This window comes from Trachemys scripta, chromosome 16 (assembly GCF_013100865.1).
Source record: "Trachemys scripta elegans isolate TJP31775 chromosome 16, CAS_Tse_1.0, whole genome shotgun sequence".
Classification (NCBI taxonomy): Eukaryota; Metazoa; Chordata; order Testudines; family Emydidae; genus Trachemys; species Trachemys scripta.
In genome coordinates, this window is record NC_048313.1 from 12,698,252 (window position 1) to 12,718,823 (window position 20,572).

The following is a 20,572-nucleotide window of genomic DNA, read 5'->3' on the forward strand; positions in this document are numbered from 1 at the left end:
ACGTGCAGGACTTTGTGGGGCTGTGTGGGGCTGTGTGGGGCTGGGCACGGATTGACGTCCCAGCAAGTGAGCGAGCAAGGTAGAGTTACAGGTGTGCGCCCAGCCTGGCAGCCACTTTAGGCCCTGGGCCCTGATCTCTTACAGCCTGAGGCCTCCTGGGCTGCTTGTGGGTGAGCCCAGCCCCACAGCCCCCGCGGGGAAATATCGCCTCCTGCATTCTGCGCCCAGCGGCGCCCCAGTGACAGCTCGAGGCCCTGAGTTAAGGCAAATAACCTGAACGTAACCCCCCATGTCTGCAAAATCCCCAGCCGCTCTTTGAAACGACAAGCCTGCATGATCCAGCCCTTGTCCCAGCCTCCCCCCCCCCCAAATCTAGCTGTGCCGAGGAGACCAGTCACTACGCTCATAAAGGGCCCAATCCGGCTGCCTTTGAGACCAAGGAAGGTGCTGGGGGGGGAAAGACCTTGATTTTAATGGCAGCAGAATCAGGCCCCAGGTACAAATGTCCACATCAGATTAGCCGAGACCCCCAAACTTGGAGAGAGGAGCCAGGAGCTGTGAGCTGGACCGTGGGCCATAAGGCCAAGGTGCCTGAGCACAGGACGACGCTAACAGCCGGGCTCACCCCGTTTCTCTCCTCTCTTCAGCGCCTGCCCCTCCCGCTCACCCCACCCCTTTGCCCTCTGGGGGCACCTATGGGGTGGACTTGTCCTGCCCTGCAGGGGTGAGGCTCATGACATACAACCCTATTGCTGACGGGACGTCCCGCTCGCTCTGGGTTCGGGGAGGGGTGGGCAGTGCTGCAGGGTGCCCGTCTGTGTGTGTGCGGCATCGTAGCCCTGCTCCCATCCTGGCCCCTCCGGGATGGCTAAGGGGGGGGGGTTCTGCTCTCCCCTCCTCCTCGCCCCCTGGGGTCAGCTTCATTTGAGACCAAACACATCCCTGATTCAACATCACGGACGATAAGAGAGTCACTTGGGAGGAGCATGGCCCCGTCTGGGTGTCAGTCCCAGGGTGACCGCGCGTCCACACACGACACAGGTGTCACCTACAACTTACCCGTGAGAACATGGCCCTTCCGGCGGAGACCCGCGTCTACCGCCAGGGATGGAAGAGGGTCCAGCTGGGGTCTGATCCTCAGCGGGTAACCTGGAGCAACAGGATGAGAGCGAGCGCGAGGGGGGGGTGCACGGCGCCAGGCGGAGAGAGACGGGGTGCCAGGTGAGGGGTGCAGGCCTTGGGCTGCACCTGGCTTTATCTGGCCATTCCAGTCCCCGCCCACCATTAACTAACGGCGGTGGGCACCGTTCCCGTGTGCCCTCTGGCCACCTGTCTGAGGCAGGGCCTCGCTGGGTCCCAGCCCGGCCCCACGGATTGTCCCCAATGCCAATGTTTGATTCGTTTCTTTTCCCCTTAGGCAAACCCCCCAATGCTTCCCTCTCCAGCCCGGCGCTCCTGTTCGGGGAGGTCTCAGCAGATGGGATGGAAAACCCCAGCTCCAGCCCGTTAGCTGCTGTGCTGTTAATTTGCTACATCTGGTCGCCGGGGATGGGACTTGCTCAGTTTTTATCTCCCCGAGCTTCTGCCTCGAGCGCCAGCCCCATGCGGTGAAAGGACACCGTAAATACTGCCAAGCCAAGCACACACGCGGCCAAGAGGGGAGCGAAATCAGAGTGGGAACGAAGCTGCCGCAGAAGCCTCAGGCGCATTCAGAAGCCAAATGTGGCCACTGGAACCCCAAGCGTTGCTGTGAGCGCAGCCGTGTCGGAGAGACGGGCAGAATGAAGCTGCAGGAGTCCACCGGCAGACCATGGCACGTCTGATCCCGGGCCAGTCTCAGCAGGGGGACCTGGACCCAGCCCAGAGACCCCTTCTCCTGCAGGGAGATCTTAGCTCTGGCCCCCCTCGCCGGCACCCCTCACTTCTGGACTCGGATTTCCCTTGGGATAGTGTCAACTCTCCTGCTTCTAAGGTCATGGTCGCTTTGGGGGCCTCTGGGGGAAAATGAGTTGGAAGAAACCTCCCGGACTCAGCCAGCATCGAGCAGATGCTGCTGCATGGAGCTGGCTAGGAGAGGGGTAGGGTGGGGGTGGGGTGAGGGGGGCGTGTGAGTGACAGACACTAACATTCATCCCCCTCATCTGGATTTGCTCCCATGCAGAGAAGGATTTTGGAGGAACCGATGGATTTACAGAGCCCGGACACTTGACAGAATTAATCTCAACCCGAGTGATGGACAGTCAGATGGCCAGATAGCCCCGGCGCGGGCTACCCCATAAGAAGTGATGCATCTCTTCCACTTCCCATTGTTAGCATGAGAACACAGCCTAGGTCCTACACAGAGGTACCGTTCCACAGAGACCCACCTCGCTGCGCTATAAGAAGGAAGGGGCTCTCTGAGGCACTGGAGATGGCTGGAGGATGCGACGCACTCAACAGCAGCCGTAGACCATCAAACTTTTTCCCCTAGTGGTTTAATTCCTCTCTGGGGGAATCATCTCTACGAGGCTGCCAGAAACCAGAAGATTGGAGCCTTTCCTCCAGCATTTTCATATTTCTGAGGATGCCAACACTACTGCAAACTCAACTGTGACACGAGTTTTTCTTTAGATTCTATTTTTAGGGTTTGAGTTTCTATACATATATCTCTATATTTATATATCTATAGGTTTCTATACGGCCATATCCACAGACACCCCATCTTTCTTGCGCGCCGTGTGGCTGTGGATATAGCTTTCGAGATACAACGATTAAGCCAAAGAATTTGTTGTAGGATTCTCCTTGCAACAAGACTTTCTAGAGCAATAATTTTTTGTGCCCAGACAAACTACTCTCGGGAAGTTTTGTACGAGCCACTGCCCTGCAGCCAAAACAATGAGACCTGTGGCATTAATTGTAGGGTTTAAGACATTGTGGGTTTTGGCATTTTCGTCTCTTTCCAACACTCTGGCGGTGAATAACAGTGGGAGATGGTGGTAAGTCTCTGCTTTTGCCTTTATATCCATCCTGTTCATTCTCCTTTTGCGACTAGAGCAGCCGTGGAGGGAGAGAGAAATCCAGCAGACAAGTGCAGAGAGGGGGCTGCTCTCCAGGCAGGAGGGAACGCAGCTGCTCTCCACAGCATCCGGAGATGTCTGGGGAGACATTTCAAGAACTCAGGTGTTTGCTTCTAAGGATGAAAGAATAATGATACTCTGCGTTGATGAGAAAAGGCACCTTCCAAGGGGCTTGGACTCAGGGTGTTTCATCCAACCCCAGCATACCTGGCCCCTCCGGTCTTGGTTCTTTTTCCTGTAGACAGATTTTGATATTTCTAACCAGATTTGTTTTCCCTTCTCTGTGCTCCTCTGTCAGTCATGGGCTGGGGTGGGGGGGAGTTGCTGAGGGAACTTGTTGTAACTTCCCCACTAGCTAGCGATCCATTCATCCCCATCTCCATCCCCAGCTGGGCATGGTGCTGTACAAAGACTGGCATAGGACGATGCACACAGCGTCTTGGGCTAATTCTATGGAGCAGGGACTCTCTTTTCATTACGCGTGTCCAGTCAGTGCCGGTGCACCAGGCGCTAAGCCCATACTAGGCACAATCACCAGAGTAGTCTGGCTACACACGCTCGCTGTATTGACACCTACAAACTGAGGCACTGTGTAGACACACGCCTACCCACAGCTCTCCAATACACACCACCCCTTGGTGTGTGCGCACTAGTTCTGCTTTCCATTTGGGAGCCTGGACACCCGTATTCACGGGTGATATTAACCATCCACTGTAGTGCAAGCCCTGCACTGACATTTCACACTACGTGTGTACACACACATGCAGACACACACACAGAGCAGCAGGTATACCGCGCTATGCAATAGCTTATGTAGATACACACAAAGAGACACAGACCCACATTTACGCCATATCATATGGGCCACAGGTGTGTGTTTGTCTGTTGTGTGTCTGTGGGCTGTGGGCTGTGATCGCTAGCTGCAGCGCGCGATGCGTGGGGATAGACGGGCGGGTGGGTGCATTAGGCTCTGTTCTATGTCCCCCCCCCAAACACACCCATCCCCCCAGCGGACGCACACTTGTCCCCGCTGGGAACTCCCATCCCTGCCGTTGCTGGGGGGCAGTGGCAGCTCCTTCCCCTCCCCGGCCGGCTCCGGGGGTGGCTTCTCTCTCCTCTGTTTTAATTACTGCCTAGTCCGGGCCTGTCAGGCTGATTTAGGGCTGGGGGGGGGGGGTTGCAGCACTTGACCGCTCTGCGTGGAACAGGCTGCTTCAGAGCACGGCCGGCCAGGACTTAGAGCCGCCTGGAGCCGGCACCCTGCCCCCTGGCATCTCGGAGCTGGGAACCCAGGGCTCTGCCCATACCTGGAGCCTGCCTCTGCGGCCGGGCCTGAGCCTTTCCCTCACCCACGCACTGGCTGAATGTCCTGGTTCTACCCCTTGCATCTGGGAGGGGAGTCAGAGCAGGGGGGGCTGGGAGCCAGGACTCCGGGGTTCTCTCCCCAGTGCGGGGAGGGGAGCGCGGTTAAGTGGTCAGAGCAGGGGGCTGGGAGCCAGGACTCCGGGGTTCGGTCGGCCCTGCGACGTGGCACCTTATCCCCGCTGTCCGCAGGGGCATCATCAACGTGGCCTCTTCCACCAACCTGCTGACGGACTCCAAGCACGTGCAGCTGGTGCTGGACCCCTCCCTGCAGCTGCTGAGCCGCCGGCAGCGGAAGCTGATCCGCCAGAACCCCGGCGTCCTGCACAGCGTCAGCAGCGGCCTGCAGAGCGCCATCCAGGAGTGCAAGTGGCAGTTCCGCAACCGCCGCTGGAACTGCCCCACCACCCAGGGGCCCCACGTCTTCGGCAAGATCGTCAACCGGGGTGAGGCTGCCGGGGGCTCCCGGCGGGGGCAGGGCTCGGAGCGGGGGCGCCCGGCCGTGATCGTGGCCAAGAGGAGGGGGAAACTGAGGCAGAGTAGGTGCGAGGCCCTGGCACACCCAGGAAGGGGCTCCAGGTGCCACGTGGCCCCCTCCTACCACGTGTTGAGGGCCCCGCCCCCGCGTGCCACGCCTCGTGGGTCACATACCCCCCCATGCATTGTGTCCCCCCCCATCCCCGTGGGTCACACGATTGGCCAGATAAGTGCCGCGATGTCACCTCTACTTCCCTGATTGGACGAGCTCCCCGGCCAGGCCTGCCCAAGGGATCCCCCAGCCCGGACTCCGTGGGCATTTCCCTGGGCTGGCAGCCAGGGCTCGGCAGGGGCAGGGCCTCAGGCCCACACGCCCAGAGCAGCCCCTGGCCAGTGGGGCGACTCCTCTGCCCGGGGGCTGCCAGCCTCAGCCCCGGTGCCGCCTCGGTCAGCGTTTTAAAAAACACTTTCCAAAGGACGGCCCCGTGGCCTAGTGGATGGCGCCTGAACTGGGCTCCCCGGACTCCTGGTATCAATCCATCCCAGCTCTGCCACCTTCCCTCTCTGCCCCACCGTTTCCCCTCCCGCCCCTCGCCTAGACTGGGAGCTCCCTGAGCTGGGCCGGGGTCTGTGCAGTGCCCGGCGCGACAGGCCCAATCCCGGCTGGGCTGTAACGCCCGCGATAACACCACGGCCCCTCTGTGGCGCGTGGGGGAGCTCGGTCGTACCCCCACCGAAGGGCAGAGCTAGCCTCTGCCAGGGTGAAAGGGCCGGTGACCCTGGGGGGGGAGGTTGGGCTCCTTTCTAAGGCAGAAATCCCACCCTGCGAGCCGGCTCCCCTGGCCCAGCTCTCTGCCATATCCAGCCCGGCCAGTCAGGTGCCCCAAACTCTGGGTCTCCCCCACAGGCCCAGCAAGCTCCCCTGCCCCCCACCAGCTCCTCCCCACCCAGCCCCCTGCTGCAGCCGCTCCCCCCAAGCCAAGCTCGTAATCACCCCCTGCTCACCTGCACAGGGACCCCCGCCTCCGCAGCAACACAACAGGGGCTGCAACTTCCTGCCACCTGCCCCTTCCACCTGGCGGCCGGGAGGAACCCCCCTCACTTCCCCTCACCGCCGCTAGGGGGAGCCAGGGAGCTCAGTATGCAAACGAACCTGGCCGCAGGTGGGAACACACCTTTCATTTCCCCCTTCACCTCTAGAGGGAGCCAGGGCGCTTCCCCGAGCTGGCACCAGGTGTTCCCTGCGCTGCACGGACACAGGGCAAGCCAGCCCCACCGTACTGCTGGGAGACAAAGTGACTCAGGTCTGGCCTGGCCCAGCCCCCCCGCCCCCCCGCCCGCCTCTGGAGTGAGCCCCTATCCTCTTGGCTCCCCCACCCCCCCAAGCCAGGCTACCTTTTGCACGGTGCCCGCTGCTGCGTGGGTGGGCAGTGTCTTGGGTGCCCTGCCAGAGGCAGCGGGTGCCCTGCAGCTCCTGCCCAGCTCGCCGGGACCACGCCCTGGGGCGCTCAGCGTCAGCCCGCACGGTGCTGGTGCCCTGAAGGCCTTGGTTCCCTGCCCCCAGGCTGTCGGGAGACGGCGTTCATCTTCGCCATCACCAGCGCCGGCGTCACCCACTCCGTGGCCCGGTCCTGCTCCGAGGGCTCCATCGAGTCCTGCACATGTGACTATCGGCGCCGCGGCCCGGGGGGGCCCGACTGGCACTGGGGGGGCTGCAGCGACAACGTCGACTTCGGCCGGGTCTTCGGGCGCGAGTTCGTGGATTCCAACGAGAAGGGACGGGACCTGCGCTTCCTGATGAACCTGCACAACAATGAGGCGGGACGGATGGTGAGTGTGCACGCGTGGGTGTACGGGCACGTGGGGGTGGGGAGACTGTGTGTGCATGTCCGTGTGTGTCCATGTGTGTGCATGTGTGTGTGTCCATGTGTGTGCATGCGTGTCCGTGTGTGCGTGTCCGTGTGTGCTTGCGTGTGTGCGTGTCCGCATGTGTTCACACGTGTCCGTGCGTGTGTGTCCATGTGTGTGCATGTGTGTCTGTGCATGTATGTGCATCCATGTGTGTGCGTGTGTGTCCGTCCATGTGTGTGCATGTGTGTCCATGTGTGTGCATGCATGTGTGCATGTCCATGTGTGTGCATGTGTGTCTGTGCGTGTGTGTGCATGTCCATGTGTGTGCATNGGGGGGTTCCCACGCTCGCTCTCTGCTCTGAGCCGAGCCAAGGCGGCGCTGGGCCCGCGGAACTCCCCGCCACTGGACCCGGCCCTCGGCGCACAGACCGGCCCCGCCCCGCCTTGGCCCTGAGGCGCAGGGGCCGGGCCTGGAGCTGCATTGAACCCGGGGGGGGGGCCGGGACCCCCACAAAAAACCCACACGCGGCAGTCCAGCATCACCCAGTATTGAAAATGCACTTTTATTGTTTTCCTTTCAAAACAAACTCAGAGAAGCAAACTTTGAAACTCACTCGTTGCCTCTTGGAACATAACTTCTATACAGTTCAAAAGTCCATCCCGTACAAAACATGCCACAGACAAGTTCAGCTTGGTGTTGCTTAAAAAGAATCATTTTATCCCCCCCCCCGCATTCTTTTCTTTGTTCCGAAGGACAACCTCGCTGTACAGGCTTCACACAAAAAATAAAACCCCCCACACAAAGGAAGATTCCTCACAGAGTCCACGCTTGCCATAGTTTCATTTTAAACTTTATTTTTTTAAAAAACCCAACAAAATAATAAATGGTTATTTCAGGATCATAAAAGGTAAAACTTAAAATAGAATATCTGCAACTGTAAACAAACAGAAGTATTGGACAAGGCTTTGAATGCGAATTTACAAGCGGAGAACTTTAAAAAAAAAAATCAAAGATCAGCTCTGGGACTGGATTATAGTTTATATAAAAATTAAAAACTGTATAGGTTTTCCCCCCTCCCCAGCTAAAATCTACAGGACTATTTTATACTCTAACCATAGTCTAAAAAGTCATACAACCTGCTATATTCTGTTATTTTCTTTACTCTTGCCCAGCTTTCATCATTTTTTTTGTAGTAATTTTTTAAATTTTTATTTTATACACTTTACAGCCTTCCAAGTTAATGGAAAAAACAAAACAAAAGTTATACTGGCTTTTTCTCTCTCACACATCTTTATTTTAAAATAACATCCAGTGGTTTTATTATTGGTAAAAACGTTTTTTTTCTCTCTACACAGCTCCCATTTTATTTACAGTTTTAAATTTAAATTTTGTGTATATTTTTTATTTTATTATTCCCTGCCCTCACCCCAAGTTTTAACATTTCATTTTAAACCTTTTGCAGCTTTGAATAGTTGCAGAAGCAGCTTTTTAAAAACGCGACAGTTCTTCTCTCTCACTTGAAATCTTTTGATTTAAAAACATAAAATGCCCTGGGGCCCCCTCCCCCAGATTTCACTCCCCCCCCAAATAATCTCACTTCATTGAATTCCCTCTCCCGCCCCAGGAGAGGAAGGAAGTTTAATACAAAAGAGAACCCTCCTCAGCTGAGCCAGGCAGCTGTGGCATGGGAGAGCAGGTCAGGAGTTTGTTTCTGCTTCTTTCCTCACAACTGTGCCATTCCCTGTGCCATCCCCGAGGGGGTGGGGGTGTTATGCCTTTGTGCGTTAAGAGATGTCAAACGATACAGTTTAATGGAAAGGGGCAGCGAGCGCAGGACCTCCAGCCCCCTCTGGTTTACAGCAGTCTTAGAAGGTCCCTCCCGGATGAGCATTCAACCATCAGCAATAGGGTGCTATAGCAGGGGGAGGCTGGAGGGGAGAAGTGGGGCCTGGTTTGTAAAGCCACCAATCCCCTCCCCTCCCCGGGGAGCCCACGCGTGGCAAGAGGCTCCTGGATCCTGTCACCTACGGGGTTTCTATTTAACAATGGAGACAAGAGCAGGGAGTGGGGAGGATGTTTGCTCCCCCCCAGATCTCCCCTCCCCCACAGTCCAAAATCTCAGCCAAGCAGAGCACAGGAGAGAACCCCCCAAGGTTCTACTATATACAAGCTAAGGTATAAATAGATAAATACCCCCCATACCATGCCGACATTACAGACACAGACAGCCTCCTCAGGCCAGCCTAGAGCAGCAGTTCTGGTAGTGAAAGGGGAGCTGGGTAGTGGGGGAGCAGAGTGGCTCAGGCAGGGCCCCCTGCCCCACCCCCAGACTCAGGAGTATGGCAGCAGCAGCAGCAAACTCAGCCTGAAGCGAGGCTCCCCCCGGAGCTCAGCTCCTCCAAACCCAAACGCCTGGTCTCTCCGCCACGCTGTGCTGTGCTGGGAAGGTGGGTGGAAGCAAGGCCAGGGTCTTGGCACATTCTAATTAAAGCCCCGAACCCCCACCTCTCCTGGGCCCTGCCCCTCGGCTGGCAGCAGGGTGCCCAGCTTTGTGCAGGGTGGGGGAGTCGCCAGGAACACTCCTGTGCACCCAACCGGGCGGGGCCCACAGGTGGGGGGAGGGGATCCTGGGATATTTTATGGGCTCTCCTTCCAAGCAGAACCAGGTCAGAGCTCAAGGCTACAATCTCCCTTGGCCCCAGGCTCCGCCCACTACCACTCCTTGGGCTCCCCAGGCTCCGCCCACTGCCACTAGTTCTCATTGGGAACTAGGAAGGTTGCGCGTGGTCAGGCTCGGAGGGAGGGTCACATTGAAAACAGCAGAATCTAACACTTAAAATGAGGTAGGTTTGGGTGCAGAGGCTCCTTGTGTCCATCGGGGGGGAGGGGGGAGCCCTTTTCTGCACGCGGCTCTCCCCAGCTCTGCTCCAGCAGCTGGTGCCTCCTTCACATGCTCACGGTGCTTTCGTTGACAGAACAAGAAATAAACCAAAACCCAAGCGAGCTCTGGCTGTCTCCAGAGAGCCGGGCTGGGAGGTTTGGGATTGTCAAGCTCAAGGAGTCTCTTTGTTACCTTGGTAAGTTAGCGAGCAAATATTATTCATTTTTTTGTTTTGTTTTGTTTTTTTTAAACAAACAGACTGGATCTGAGCTCCCCGTGGGTCCGATACCTCGGCTGCCCTGCCCCGGACTCCGAGCTGGAGCACCCCGATCGCCCTGCATCCGTCCAGTTATTTACAGTGAGCAAGGTGGACAGAGCAGGTTTTGTTGGTGCCATAGGCCCTGCCCTCCTCGCAAAACAAAGAAAACCCTGAGTTGCCAGTTCATCAGTTCCACTCATGGCGCTGCGGCCACCCACTCGGGGAGAGCAGCGCCCTGCCAGCAGAGGCCCAGGGCCAAGGCGCGCAGGGCTGGAGTGGCTAGGGAGAGAACCGAGGTCCCTGGTCTTTTCAATACGCCCTCCCTGTGGAAGTTAGTTGGACAGCATCCGATGGGTGTGAGCGAGGACCGGTGCCCCCTGGAGCCACCTCGCCTTTGGAACCGAAAGTGGCCTCAGCTGACCCACCTGCACCAACCTCACTTCCTGGGTTCCAGATGGGGCCGTTTCCCCTACGCCATCTCTGCTTCCCCCGCCCCCAGCATGGCAAAGGGGGAGGAGAACCCGCAGCAGAGGCCTCCTTGCGGCAGGGGCTGCCTGCGACTGGTGACCCCGTGGCGGCTAGTTCATCCATTTCCTGCAGTTCCAGGCTCCGCAGTGGCAGGGGATTTTATGCTGATCGTCTTCAAAGTCAAACTGGTAGTCGTAGGTCAGCTGGGGGCAAGAGGGGCAGAGTCACACAGCCAGCAATGCCCTGGCAGTCACGCCACCGGCTGCCAAGCCACATCACCCCTGCAGCCCCCCTCCTAGCACATCTGCGGGAGGAGGGGGCCTGGTGTAGCCCTGCCCCCTCCTGGCCCACCCAGACTCTGCTCTGATTGCGGGGCCGGCGCCTTCCCCAATGCTCTGAACAGCTCAGGGGTGAGCCTGTGAGGCTGGCACGCGGTGGGGGGGGGGGGCAGATCCTAGTTCTGTTCAGAGGAACAGCAGGGGGGTGCTGCTGGGGGTGGGGCAGGGTGACCTGCAGGGCAGGGGCTGAGCCAGGAGGCAGCACTAACCACACGCCAGGAGCCCCTAGGCCAGGCTGGGAGCACACCCAGTCCCCTACCTCCTCCCCTTTGGGAATCCGGCGGCTGGAGATGATGATAATCTTATCTTCCTTGTCGAAGGTCACGACCTCAGCCACACAGTTCGGGGCGCACGAGTGGTTAATATACCTGGCAGGAAGGCAGAGAGGAGGGCATCAGAGTGGGGATGTGGGGACAAGGGGCAAGCCCAGGTGAGGGGTCAGGCCCTGCGTTCCCCTCTCCCCGCAGCAGGCACAGCTTGGGGGACTTGATACATTGAATGCCAGATACCCATCGCGCAGCTTGGGAGGGGAGAAAGGGTGCCTGACAGAGTGGGGTGGCTGGAGCCAGAACTCCTGGGTTCTCTTCCCAGCTATGCCACTGCCAAATCCCTTCCTCACTCTACTTGGGTTTCCAAGTTCCCCATAGCCCCCGGATCATGGGGCTGACGTGGGTTCAGAGGGCGGGATGTGACTGCGCTCACCCAACGGCGCAGGTACCCCTGTGCGCTGGCCTTTCAACCGGAGATCGCGCCAGACTTGAACCCAGCACCTTCCAGATTGTAGGCGGGTGCCATAATCCCTCAGCCACTCCCGTCCGCACAGCAGGAGGCTGGGAGTGTGTGTGTGTGTGGGGGTATGGTCAGTGACTGCAGAACATCCGGCTGAACAAAGCTACAGGGGGCAAGCGGCTCCCAAGGGTGCATTTGCCCCACACCCTCACCTGGCTGGGCCCCCCGTCAACGTGGCGTCGATGACGTGTTCATTGTTGATGCGGAACATGTAGATTCCTCGGTTCTGGGGTCGGAAGAGCAGAGACAGCCAGTTATGCAGCTGCAGGGGCAAGGGTGTCCCTGGGAACAGCCCGGGCTCTGAGCCTGCAGGGTGCTCCAGCCTCCCCACCCCACCCCCCCCGGCCCCACCCCTCACACCTGCTCCTCGTAGATCTTCTCGCGCCGGTTGGCCACCTCGTTGCGGATGATGGTGCCGATGTACTCGATGACCATGGTGTGCTTCTCCAGGTCCTTGGCAGCGTAGAGCCCCAGCCCCTGGATGCGGGAGCGCGCCAGGTACACGTTGTTCTTCCACTCGGTCTTGAGGCGGCGGTACTGCGAGGACTTGGAGTGCACGAACTGCTTGCTGTAGGGCGTGTTGGTCTCACCCGTGAAGGTGCTCTGGTAGGCCTTGGACATGCTGGTGCTGTTCAGGGTGTGGGGCCTGCGACAGGCGGAGAGCATGGGCACGGCGGCAGTGGGGCAGATGGGGGTGGGGGGAGGGACCAGCACTGACCCCCACCCCTCAGCACATGGGAGAGCCCAGCCCATTGGGGCCCAGTTTGCAATCCCCTCCTCCCCGGCCCAGCCCCAGGCCTGGGGAATCCCAGCTCCAACCCAGGCCAGGTGGCCCCCCGCAGGAAATGGCCCTCCTCCCCCTCCCCCGCTAACCGTTTGTAGTGGGTGAGGATCTTGGGCTCGGAGCGGGCGCAGCCGGTGGGGTTGATCATGAGCGGCAGCTCCATCAGCGGGTGGCGCCCATAGCGGAACAGGTAGTTCTGGCAGCTCTCCACGCCAGGCAGCTGGGAGGGACCAAGCAGAACCCGCCGTGGGTCGGCTGCCAGCACCACAGTCCTGGTGCCTGCAGGGGACCCACTGAAAAGGACGAGCCCTGTTCCGCACCCCCGTCCCCTCGGGGTGCTTCCCTGAGTGTGCCCAGCTGGCACCGGCACCGGCACCGACCCCTGTGCTGGGCCAGGGTCCCCGGGGGAGTCCCGGACGACGTGGTTCCGAGCGTATCGCCGGGTGCTGTGTCCCTCCCACCTCCAGCCTGCCCCTCCCATCGGGTGAGGGGTTCAGGGCTCCCCTCCGGTACATACGGACTCGGCGATGCGCAGCACCGCGTGCACCGTGAGGCCAAAGAGCTCCTCGCCCTTCAGGTACTCGGGGAAGAGCCGCAGCATGTCTGCCTCCTTCCTCATGGCTGCCACCGGCTCAATGATGCGGTTCCAGACGGCTGGGGAGGGAGGGAGGGAAACATGAGACTTGGCTTCCTGACCTGCTCCCCGCCAGCCCCCCTCACCCTCAGCAGTGATTCCCGGTGGCCTGGCAAACAAGCCCAAGGCATCAGCTCCCCCACCACTGTGAAATGCAGCCACCTCTGGGGCGGGCTGCAACAGCAGGTTAACAGCCACAGAATTATGCTGCCAGAGACGGGTCACCCAGTGCTCCAATGCAGCCAGCTCTAGGGTGGGACACAGCAGCTGTTTATACACGGATCCCCCCCAAGGCCGAGCCGGGCCCAGTCTCACCCTGTGGCGAGGAGTCGGTGAAGACCAGGTCCTCCAGGCCCTGCTCGATGACCTGCACCACGAACTCGGGGCGCCCGTTGTTCTCGCAGATGGTGCAGCGGTAGCAGCAGCGGCGGTTGTTGGTGCGCAGGCTCCAGTAGATGCGGGTGGCCTCGAAGCCCACGGGGTAGAGGGCTGTGACGCTGTGGAAGTCGCCCATCTGGTGGGGCAGCAGCTGGCCGATGGCATGGAAGAGCAGGCCGCCCACGCGGAACATGTGGAGGCGCTCGCCGCGCTGGATGATGCTGGCGATCTGCTTGACCTCGTCGCGCTCGATGTAGACGCGCCGGAAGACGGTGAAGGTGCTGAGCTCCTGGTCGCAGGGGCCTTTGAGCTTGTGCAGCGGGCACAGCATGGTCTTGTCCTTGAAGAACATGCACTTGGCCCGGATGGCGCAGGCGAAGTGGTAGACGCTGGGGCAGCGGATGCGGTTGCAGCTGTTGGTGGCCCCCGTCTTCTGGCACAGGGAGCACTTGGTGAGCAGCCCACGGTGCAGTGCCCCCTCCACGTTGATCAGCGCCCCGCCCTGCGTCTCGTACACCTCACTGGACCACAGGGCGCAGTTCAGGTGCACCCAGAGGTCCAGGTCAAGGTTGAGGAGGCGGGCGGGCCCATCGGTGGCACCATCCCCCTCCTCGTGGCAGAAGCAGCACTTGCGCAGATCCCGGGGCACCTTCTCGGGCCGCAGGGTGGTGCCCAGCTTCTCGATGAACTCGGAGATCTCCTTCTCGCCGTCCTGCTTGGCGCCGCCCTTCTGGATGGTGATGAGGAAGCGGAGCCGCTTCCACCGCACCCCCTTCCACTTCTTGAGCCGGGGCCGGGGCTCCTCTCCCTCCTCTGGGGGCCGCGAGCGCTGCTTGAGCTTGGGCGGCGAGCGCGCCGCCTCCTCCTTGGAGGGCGGGGAGAGGGCTGGCGGGGAGGGGGGCGCGGGGGCCACCTCAGGGGGTGCCTCTGGGATCCTGTCCCCGTCGGCGGGGCTGGCAGGGGAGGGGACAAGGGGGGACAGGGGAGGGGACGGCTCCTGGGTCAGGATGGAGAGCTGACGCACGTCCAGGTTGGAGACGTTGTTCACGTAGCAGTGCTGCACGGCCTTCTCCAGGCCCGGGCTCTCCTGGGGGCACAGAGCAGGGCTGATCAGAGCGCGGCCGCAGGGGCGGGGCCCAGCGCTTCTCAGCGCCTCCCCCCCACCCCATAGCCAGCCAGCCTCCCTGGGGGGACTGGGGGGGCTCACCCAGGAGATCAGCCCAGCCAGAGGCTGCCAAGCCAGAGTGCGGCTGGCCCTGTGCTTTGACACCCCCCCCCGATTCCGGCCCCGGGCCAAGAGATGCCCACCCCCCCGCGCCTGAGAAGCCCCCTGCCGCGCGTCACGGACCTGTTTGAGCAGTGTCAGGATATCCAGCTCGTTCTTGAGGCTGTACCCCGGCAGCATGGCATCAAACTGCTTCAGCCACTCGGTGCCAGCATCGGGGGCTTTCCCTGCCAGTGCCGCCCTGGCCTTGCCGCCGAGCCCACCTACGAGAGAGACGGGTCCCCATGGCTGCACCGCAGGCTCCCAGCGCCCGGGCGGGGGGGATGGAGAAGCCCTCTGTCCACAGGGCTCCTCCCCCCGCGAGGGGGTCCCAGGGTCTGCCCGATACTCACCAGCCCCGTCCGTCTCCACCTTCTTGGCCTCAGGCCCGGAGCCCCGCACCGGGCTCTCGGGGAACAGCACCTCGTAGGAGCTGGGGATCTTCACGCGGAGCAGCTCGGCCACGGCCACCATGACGCCGTTCAGGTTCTGGGGCAGCAAGAGGCTGGGTCAGAGACGCCAGGGCAGGACCCTGCTCCCGAGCTCTCCGGGGCAGGGCCCGGCGAGACGGTGCCAGGGGGCTCTCCGCATGGGCCGAAGGGAGCCCCGGCCCTCCCCACTCCCCCCACACGCGGCGCCTCCCCCACCTTAGCAGCTGTGGCCGAGACGGTCAGCATGACGGAGACTTCGCTGCCTTTCCCCTTCTCCCATGCGACGCCCTGCGCCAGGGCCACCTTCCCGCCGTGCTCCTCGGGGGGCCTTGGGTCAGGGAACACTGAGAGCAGGAGGAAAGACAGTTTAGGTGTGTGCAGCGCCCACCCCCAGCTTCCAGGGACCCCCATGCACCCCCCAGGCCACCCCAGCCACGCCAAGAGGACATGCCTCCTGGTCCCTCCCTGGGTATCCAGTCCACTTCATAGGGTCCCCCCATGCACGCTGCCCCCAGCCTCCAGGCCAACCCAGCCCACACCCCAGGGCCCCCTATACACACTGCACCCAAGCCAACCCAGCCCTTAAAGGGGCACTCGCCCACGGGGATATCCTCCCCCCAGCTACCCAGCCCACCCACCCCTACCCCTGCCCGTGCCCACCTGGGATGCTGGCCCTGGGGATGATGGGGATGACGGGCGACAGCACCCGCTCCGGCAGTTCCGGCTTCACCTCGGCCAGCAGGGGGAAGCGGGGCGGCTCCTCGCCCAGGACGCTCTCTGGGGACGAGGCGGGAACGATGCTGTCGGGGGAGTCGCTCTCCTCATCGCTCTCCATCCTGAGAGGGGGGACGTTGGTGAGACACCGCAGACCAGGGACCCCGCTGCCATCACTCATGAGAGCCTGGGGGGCCATTGCCCCTCCCCCACTACACCCAGGAGACTCCCCACAACCCTAGCCCCCCCCCCCAGTACAGTGCTTGGCATGGCCAGGGGACAACCCCACCCTCCCCAAGGGAACTGGGGAGGGGCAAAGCAACGGCCCAGCCCAGGACGGGAGCCCACCCCTGGCCCAGCTGGCTGCTCCCCCAGCCCCTCACCTCACGTCCTCGGTCTGGTTGTGCGGGGGCGTGGGCAGGGCTGCCAGCAGGTCCAGGCTCTTCACCTCCACGGCTGGCGCGTCTGGGCGAGGGAAGGAGGGCGAGGGTCAGGGAGCACCAAGGCCTGGCACCAGGAGCCAGACGCTGTCCTGCCATGGGCATGCGGCCCAGCACATCAGCCCCGCCCCCGGCCCTACAACTCCGCCCCCGTCAGCCCCACCCCCAGCCCCACTCTCCCTGGCAGAAGCTCCTCCCACATCCCATCCGTGCTGCTTCTGGGTTGGCCAGCAGGGGGCACCGAGTACCCACACGACCCCCCCCCAGAGGTCATCGCCCCCCGCAGACACTGCTCCCCTGGGGAGGGGGCAGGTTGCCAGCTCCAGCCTGGGCCCCAGCGGTGGGACTGGGCATGTAGCCCTCGCTCGCCTTACCCTTCCGGCCTTCGGCTTCCCGGGCCTGGTCCGGCTCCTTGGGCTGCTCGGCCAGCTCCTCCGAGGAGGTGACGCCGTTCACCATCTTCTGCTGCACGGAGGGGGGTGGGGTGGGGGGCAGCGAGGAGGGCGGGGTGGGCGGGTTGCTCAGGTTGTTCTGCCGGAGAGGATCCATCATGGATGGTCACGGTCAGGCAGCATCCCGCCCCGCCCCTCCCTGCCCCCAATCCCTGCCCCTCCTGCCTCCCCCCGCCCCCCCCAAGCGGGTGGCTCCGCTCTGTTTGTTCACCCACAGATGGGGAGACTGAGGCACGGGGCCTTGCCCACGCTGGGGCGGGCGGTACCTTGGTGAGCAGCTGGGTGTAGTAGTCGGGGACGCTGTCCAGCACGGCGCTGCCGAACGCCCCCTTGAGCTGGTTCTTGCCGTTGATGGGGCTGCTGCCGAAGGGCGCGAAGAGGCTGAAGTTGGCCGTGATGGTGGGTTCCACCAGGGGCAGCAGGGAGAACTCCTGTGGGGGGAGGGGGGAGAGATGCAGTCAGGATGGGACACCCCCGAAACTGCCCAAGCCATGAACCTGTGGGCAGCTTCTCCCCTCTGGGCTGGTACAGACAATGGGGGACCCCCCCCACCCCGCATTCCCTCTCTGTTTGTACGTCCATGTGCAGAATGAATTTAGTTATGGGCACCAACGTGGAGGTGACACGCACAACAAAAATCATGTGGTGGGGGTGGGGCCGAGGGATGAGGAGTGCTGGAGGGAGCTCAGGGCTGGGTGCAGGGGGTGACGGTTCCCACTAGGGGTGAAGGCCCTGGGATGGGGATGAGGAATTCAGAGTGTGGGACGGGTCTAAGGGCTGGCACAGAGGGTTGGGGTGGGGTGGGGGGCGGGGATGAGGGGTTTGGGGTGCAGTCTGCCCAGGGGCTGTGGTGGGGAGAGAGGACTCTCCCCAGCCCCCTCTCGCTGCAGCAGCTCGGGGCCGGGGGAGAGGTGCCTTTTCCCGGCTGTGGCAAGTCCGGGTCAGGTCCACGCTGGGGCCGGCGGGGAGAAGTGTCCCCCCCCGCCCCCAGCCCCTGCACACAGCTTAATAGGCAGCTGCGTAGTCGCGCAGCTTAGAGCGAATTTAGCCCCCCACCCCACCCCCGCATTGGGCCCCCCTGGCGTGCGACCCAACCAGACCAGGAGGCCTTGGGAGACCCAGTCCCAGCCCCTGGAAATGGCAGGGCCAGGTCGGGCTACGCGAGGTGCCAGGGGGCGAAGGCAGGTACCTGCTTCAGCTGCTTCATTAGGGCCTCGCTGGATTTGAGCCCATCCTCCTTGCGCAGCTTCTTGCGGGAGGCGGCCACCCGCTCCCCGCTCTTCTGCGCCCGTTTGGGCTTCGGGGCCGGAGGCTTCTTGCTGGCGGAGGGATCCTGTGGGGAGAGGGTGAGTCGCGGGGCTGCCTGCTGCCCCACAGGGCAGGGGCTGGGTGCGTGTCCTGCACACCACTGGACTGACGCCCCCACCCGCCGTACACCCCCACACACACCCGGTATGGCCCCCGCTCACCTCTCGGCCAGGGGGAGCTGCCTGCAGCCTCTGCTCCAGCCCCGAGAGCTTGCCCTCGCTGTGCCCGTTGACCTCGGCGCGCAGCCCCTCGGCGGAGCGCTGCGACGCCAGCTGCACGTTCTTGGCCCGCAGCAGCTTCTGCAGCAGCAGGTGCCCGGCCTCAGACCTGGCGCCCGCCAGCAGCTGGCTGCCCATCAGTAGATTGTTGGCCGGGGCGGGCGCCGGATCCCCGTTGGCCTCGCGTTTCACAGCCTGGCCCCCGCCCAGCACGCACTGCGCCGTCTCCTCCTTGGGCTCCTGCTTGATGCAGACCCCGGGGGCCTGGGCTGGCAGGGGAGAGGCCTGTGGGCCTGGCCTTTCTACCCCCTGCCCGTTGACTTGACTCCCGGCCGGTGGCTTTCTCGATCCATCCGTGGGCTCCATGCTGGGAGAGGAGTGGGGACCCTGTGCTGCCGGCTCCCAGTGGCCAGGGGTCCTGGCAAAGGACTCCTCCCCTGTTTGGCTGGGGGGAAGCTTTGGGACCGTGGGCACCGGCTCCGCCAGGAGGCTGTTCTGGGTGGGCGTCAGCCTGTGCTCGGGCTGTGCCCCGGGGCTCTGTGCCACACTAGGCGGCCTGACCAGGGTGGGCGGGGAGGCTTCCTTTGGCTCTTGGGGGCTCTGTTCCCGGCTGGGGCGGGGGTGCTGCTGCACAGAGCCCAGGCTCACCATGCTCATGGGCGGCTGGACCGGGGCAGCTGCTGGTGGGGCAGAGAGTCTGAGCACCCCCTGCTGGGGACTCCGTCCCGCCAGCGCCGTGTGCACCAGCTCCGCCAGCGGCTGCTGGGGGGCACTCAGCGGCACTCTCTGCTGGCCGGCGGACGCCTGCTCCATGACAAACCCTGGCTGCATCTGCTCGGCAGCAACGGAGGGGCCGGCTGGCCGGACCTGGAACACTGTCCCCGGCTGCCTCGGTTGCTGGCGCACCATGGAGGCCTGCAGGGCTGAGGGCGGGGGCGGCCCCTGCTCGACGGATGCCTGGGCCTGCCCCGGGAAGGGGCTGGCCTGTCTCAGCGCCTGGCTCTGATGCAGCAGGGTCTGCTGGTGGCGTTGCACCAGGAAGGCCTGGAGCTGCTGCTGCTGCTGCGGGGTGAGGTGCCGCAGCTGCGGGTTTTTGGAGATGACGCCTTGCAGCTGCGCTCGGATTTGGCCCATCACGGGAGCGGACACCTGGCTCAGGATGCTCTGTGCATGGGACACCTGCGGGACCAGCATGCTCTGCTGCGGCTGCCCCACCAGCCCGGCCTTGTGCTGCCCCGCTGGGCTCGGCAGCCGCTGGCCCGCCAGCCCTTTCGCTTGCTGGTCTACGCTTTGTGCTGGCGGCTGGCCCACAATCCTTTGCGGCGGCGGCAGCTGGACCATGATGCTTTGCCCCTGGCTCGTCATGCTCCCGGGCTGCTGTTGCGGTTCTGCCCCTGAGCTCGGCGGGGCCAGCAAGCGAGGCCCCTGGGCAGGGTCCGAGTGCGGCTGCTCTGGCCTCATGGTGCCCCCCAGCTGCGCCAGCCCCGCGCTGTTCTGCAGCGGTGGATGAAGCAGGTTGCCTTGCTGCAGGCCCCCCTGCATTCGCTGCAGGGAGCTCGCCATGGTCTGCTGCGGGGAGGGCAGCGAGCGGGGCTGCTGCTGCTGCCCCGGCTCGGGCTGGTGTTTCTGCGGCTGCTGCTCTCCGCCCGGGGGCACCAGCTGCTCCTGGCTGGGCAGTGCCAGGGGATTGAGGTTCTGAATGCCCGGCTGCTCCTGAGGGCCCATGTGCGGCTGCCCCCCGAGGTCCTGGCTGCCCGGCCCACCCACAGCGGCCGACAGCTGAACCGGATGCTGCCCCCTGCCCTCGGCACCCTCTGGGGGCAGCACAGCGCTCTCTGCCCCTCCCTGCTGCTCCTTGGCGGCCGTGCCCTGCGGGGCTGGCTGAGCTCCCTGACTCAAGTGCAGCATGGAGGGGGACTGGCCCAGGGCCCCATGCTGTGGAAAGTGCTGGATCTGCTGCTGGGCGGCCTGCCCCTGCCCTTGCCCCTGCCCCAGGAGGCCCGGCTGGGCGGCCTGCCCCTGCCCCTGCCCCAGCAGGGCCGGATGCTGTGCTAGAGAGCTCTGCTGCTGCTGCTGGGTCAGCAACGTCCGTGACTGGCCCAGAAGTCCCGCCTGCTGCTGCTGCGCTGGCGATAAAATCAGCCGGTGGCCCATGAGGCCGTGAGTTTGCTGCACCAGCTGCGGCGAGCCCAGCACCCTCTGCTGGTGGGGGGCTAACAGCACCTGCCTCGGGGGGGTCTGGTGGCCCGCGACGCCCTGATGCTGCAGCATGGACACCTGGGAGTGCCCCATCATCCCCGGCTGCGGCGAGAGCGGCTGGACCAGGATCCCCTGCTGCTTCGGAACCATGGGCTGCCCCCCACTGCCCTGCTGGGGAGCAGGGGGCTGCGACACCTGTCCCAGCATGCTTTGCTGCTGTTGCGACACCTGTCCCAGCATGCTTTGCTGCTGCTGCGACACCTGTCCC

The 20,572-nt window shown here is 62.8% G+C and overlaps 2 protein-coding genes across 2 annotated transcripts in view; one reads left to right on the top strand and one right to left on the bottom strand.

Annotated features, from left to right (window-relative positions):
* Positions 1 to 2,134: 2,134 nt before the first annotated feature.
* On the top strand, positions 2,135 to 9,734 carry WNT1 (Wnt family member 1). The gene is made up of 4 exons (XM_034792783.1): positions 2,135 to 2,975; positions 4,611 to 4,864; positions 6,460 to 6,725; positions 9,723 to 9,734. The coding sequence occupies exons 1-4, from the start codon at positions 2,875 to 2,877 to the stop codon at positions 9,732 to 9,734; spliced, it is 633 nt and encodes a 210-aa protein (XP_034648674.1). The 5' UTR covers positions 2,135 to 2,874.
* The window catches only part of KMT2D (lysine methyltransferase 2D), a 43,422-nt gene continuing 31,683 nt past the window's right edge, over positions 8,834 to 20,572 (bottom strand). Inside the window, exons 40-55 of the mRNA XM_034792784.1 lie at positions 18,049 to 20,565; positions 17,769 to 17,912; positions 16,846 to 17,010; positions 16,502 to 16,658; positions 16,071 to 16,152; positions 15,634 to 15,809; positions 15,190 to 15,317; positions 14,896 to 15,031; positions 14,627 to 14,766; positions 13,216 to 14,365; positions 12,784 to 12,920; positions 12,356 to 12,486; positions 11,843 to 12,128; positions 11,635 to 11,708; positions 10,953 to 11,061; positions 8,834 to 10,558 (exon numbers count right to left, since the gene is read on the bottom strand). Of these exons, the coding sequence (XP_034648675.1) occupies positions 10,466 to 10,558; positions 10,953 to 11,061; positions 11,635 to 11,708; positions 11,843 to 12,128; positions 12,356 to 12,486; positions 12,784 to 12,920; positions 13,216 to 14,365; positions 14,627 to 14,766; positions 14,896 to 15,031; positions 15,190 to 15,317; positions 15,634 to 15,809; positions 16,071 to 16,152; positions 16,502 to 16,658; positions 16,846 to 17,010; positions 17,769 to 17,912; positions 18,049 to 20,565 (5,625 nt within the window). The 3' untranslated portion in view covers positions 8,834 to 10,465. The remainder of the gene's footprint in view (positions 10,559 to 10,952; positions 11,062 to 11,634; positions 11,709 to 11,842; positions 12,129 to 12,355; positions 12,487 to 12,783; positions 12,921 to 13,215; positions 14,366 to 14,626; positions 14,767 to 14,895; positions 15,032 to 15,189; positions 15,318 to 15,633; positions 15,810 to 16,070; positions 16,153 to 16,501; positions 16,659 to 16,845; positions 17,011 to 17,768; positions 17,913 to 18,048; positions 20,566 to 20,572) is intronic.

Coding starts and splice junctions, on each gene's coding strand:
- WNT1 (XM_034792783.1), top strand. CDS start 2,875: ATGAGACCTGTGGCATTAATTGTAGGGTTTAAGACATTGTGGGTTTTG. Junction 2,976..4,610: donor AATAACAGTGGGAGATGGTG/GTAAGTCTCTGC, acceptor CGCTGTCCGCAG/GGGCATCATCAACGTGGCCT. Junction 4,865..6,459: donor CGGCAAGATCGTCAACCGGG/GTGAGGCTGCCG, acceptor CCCTGCCCCCAG/GCTGTCGGGAGACGGCGTTC.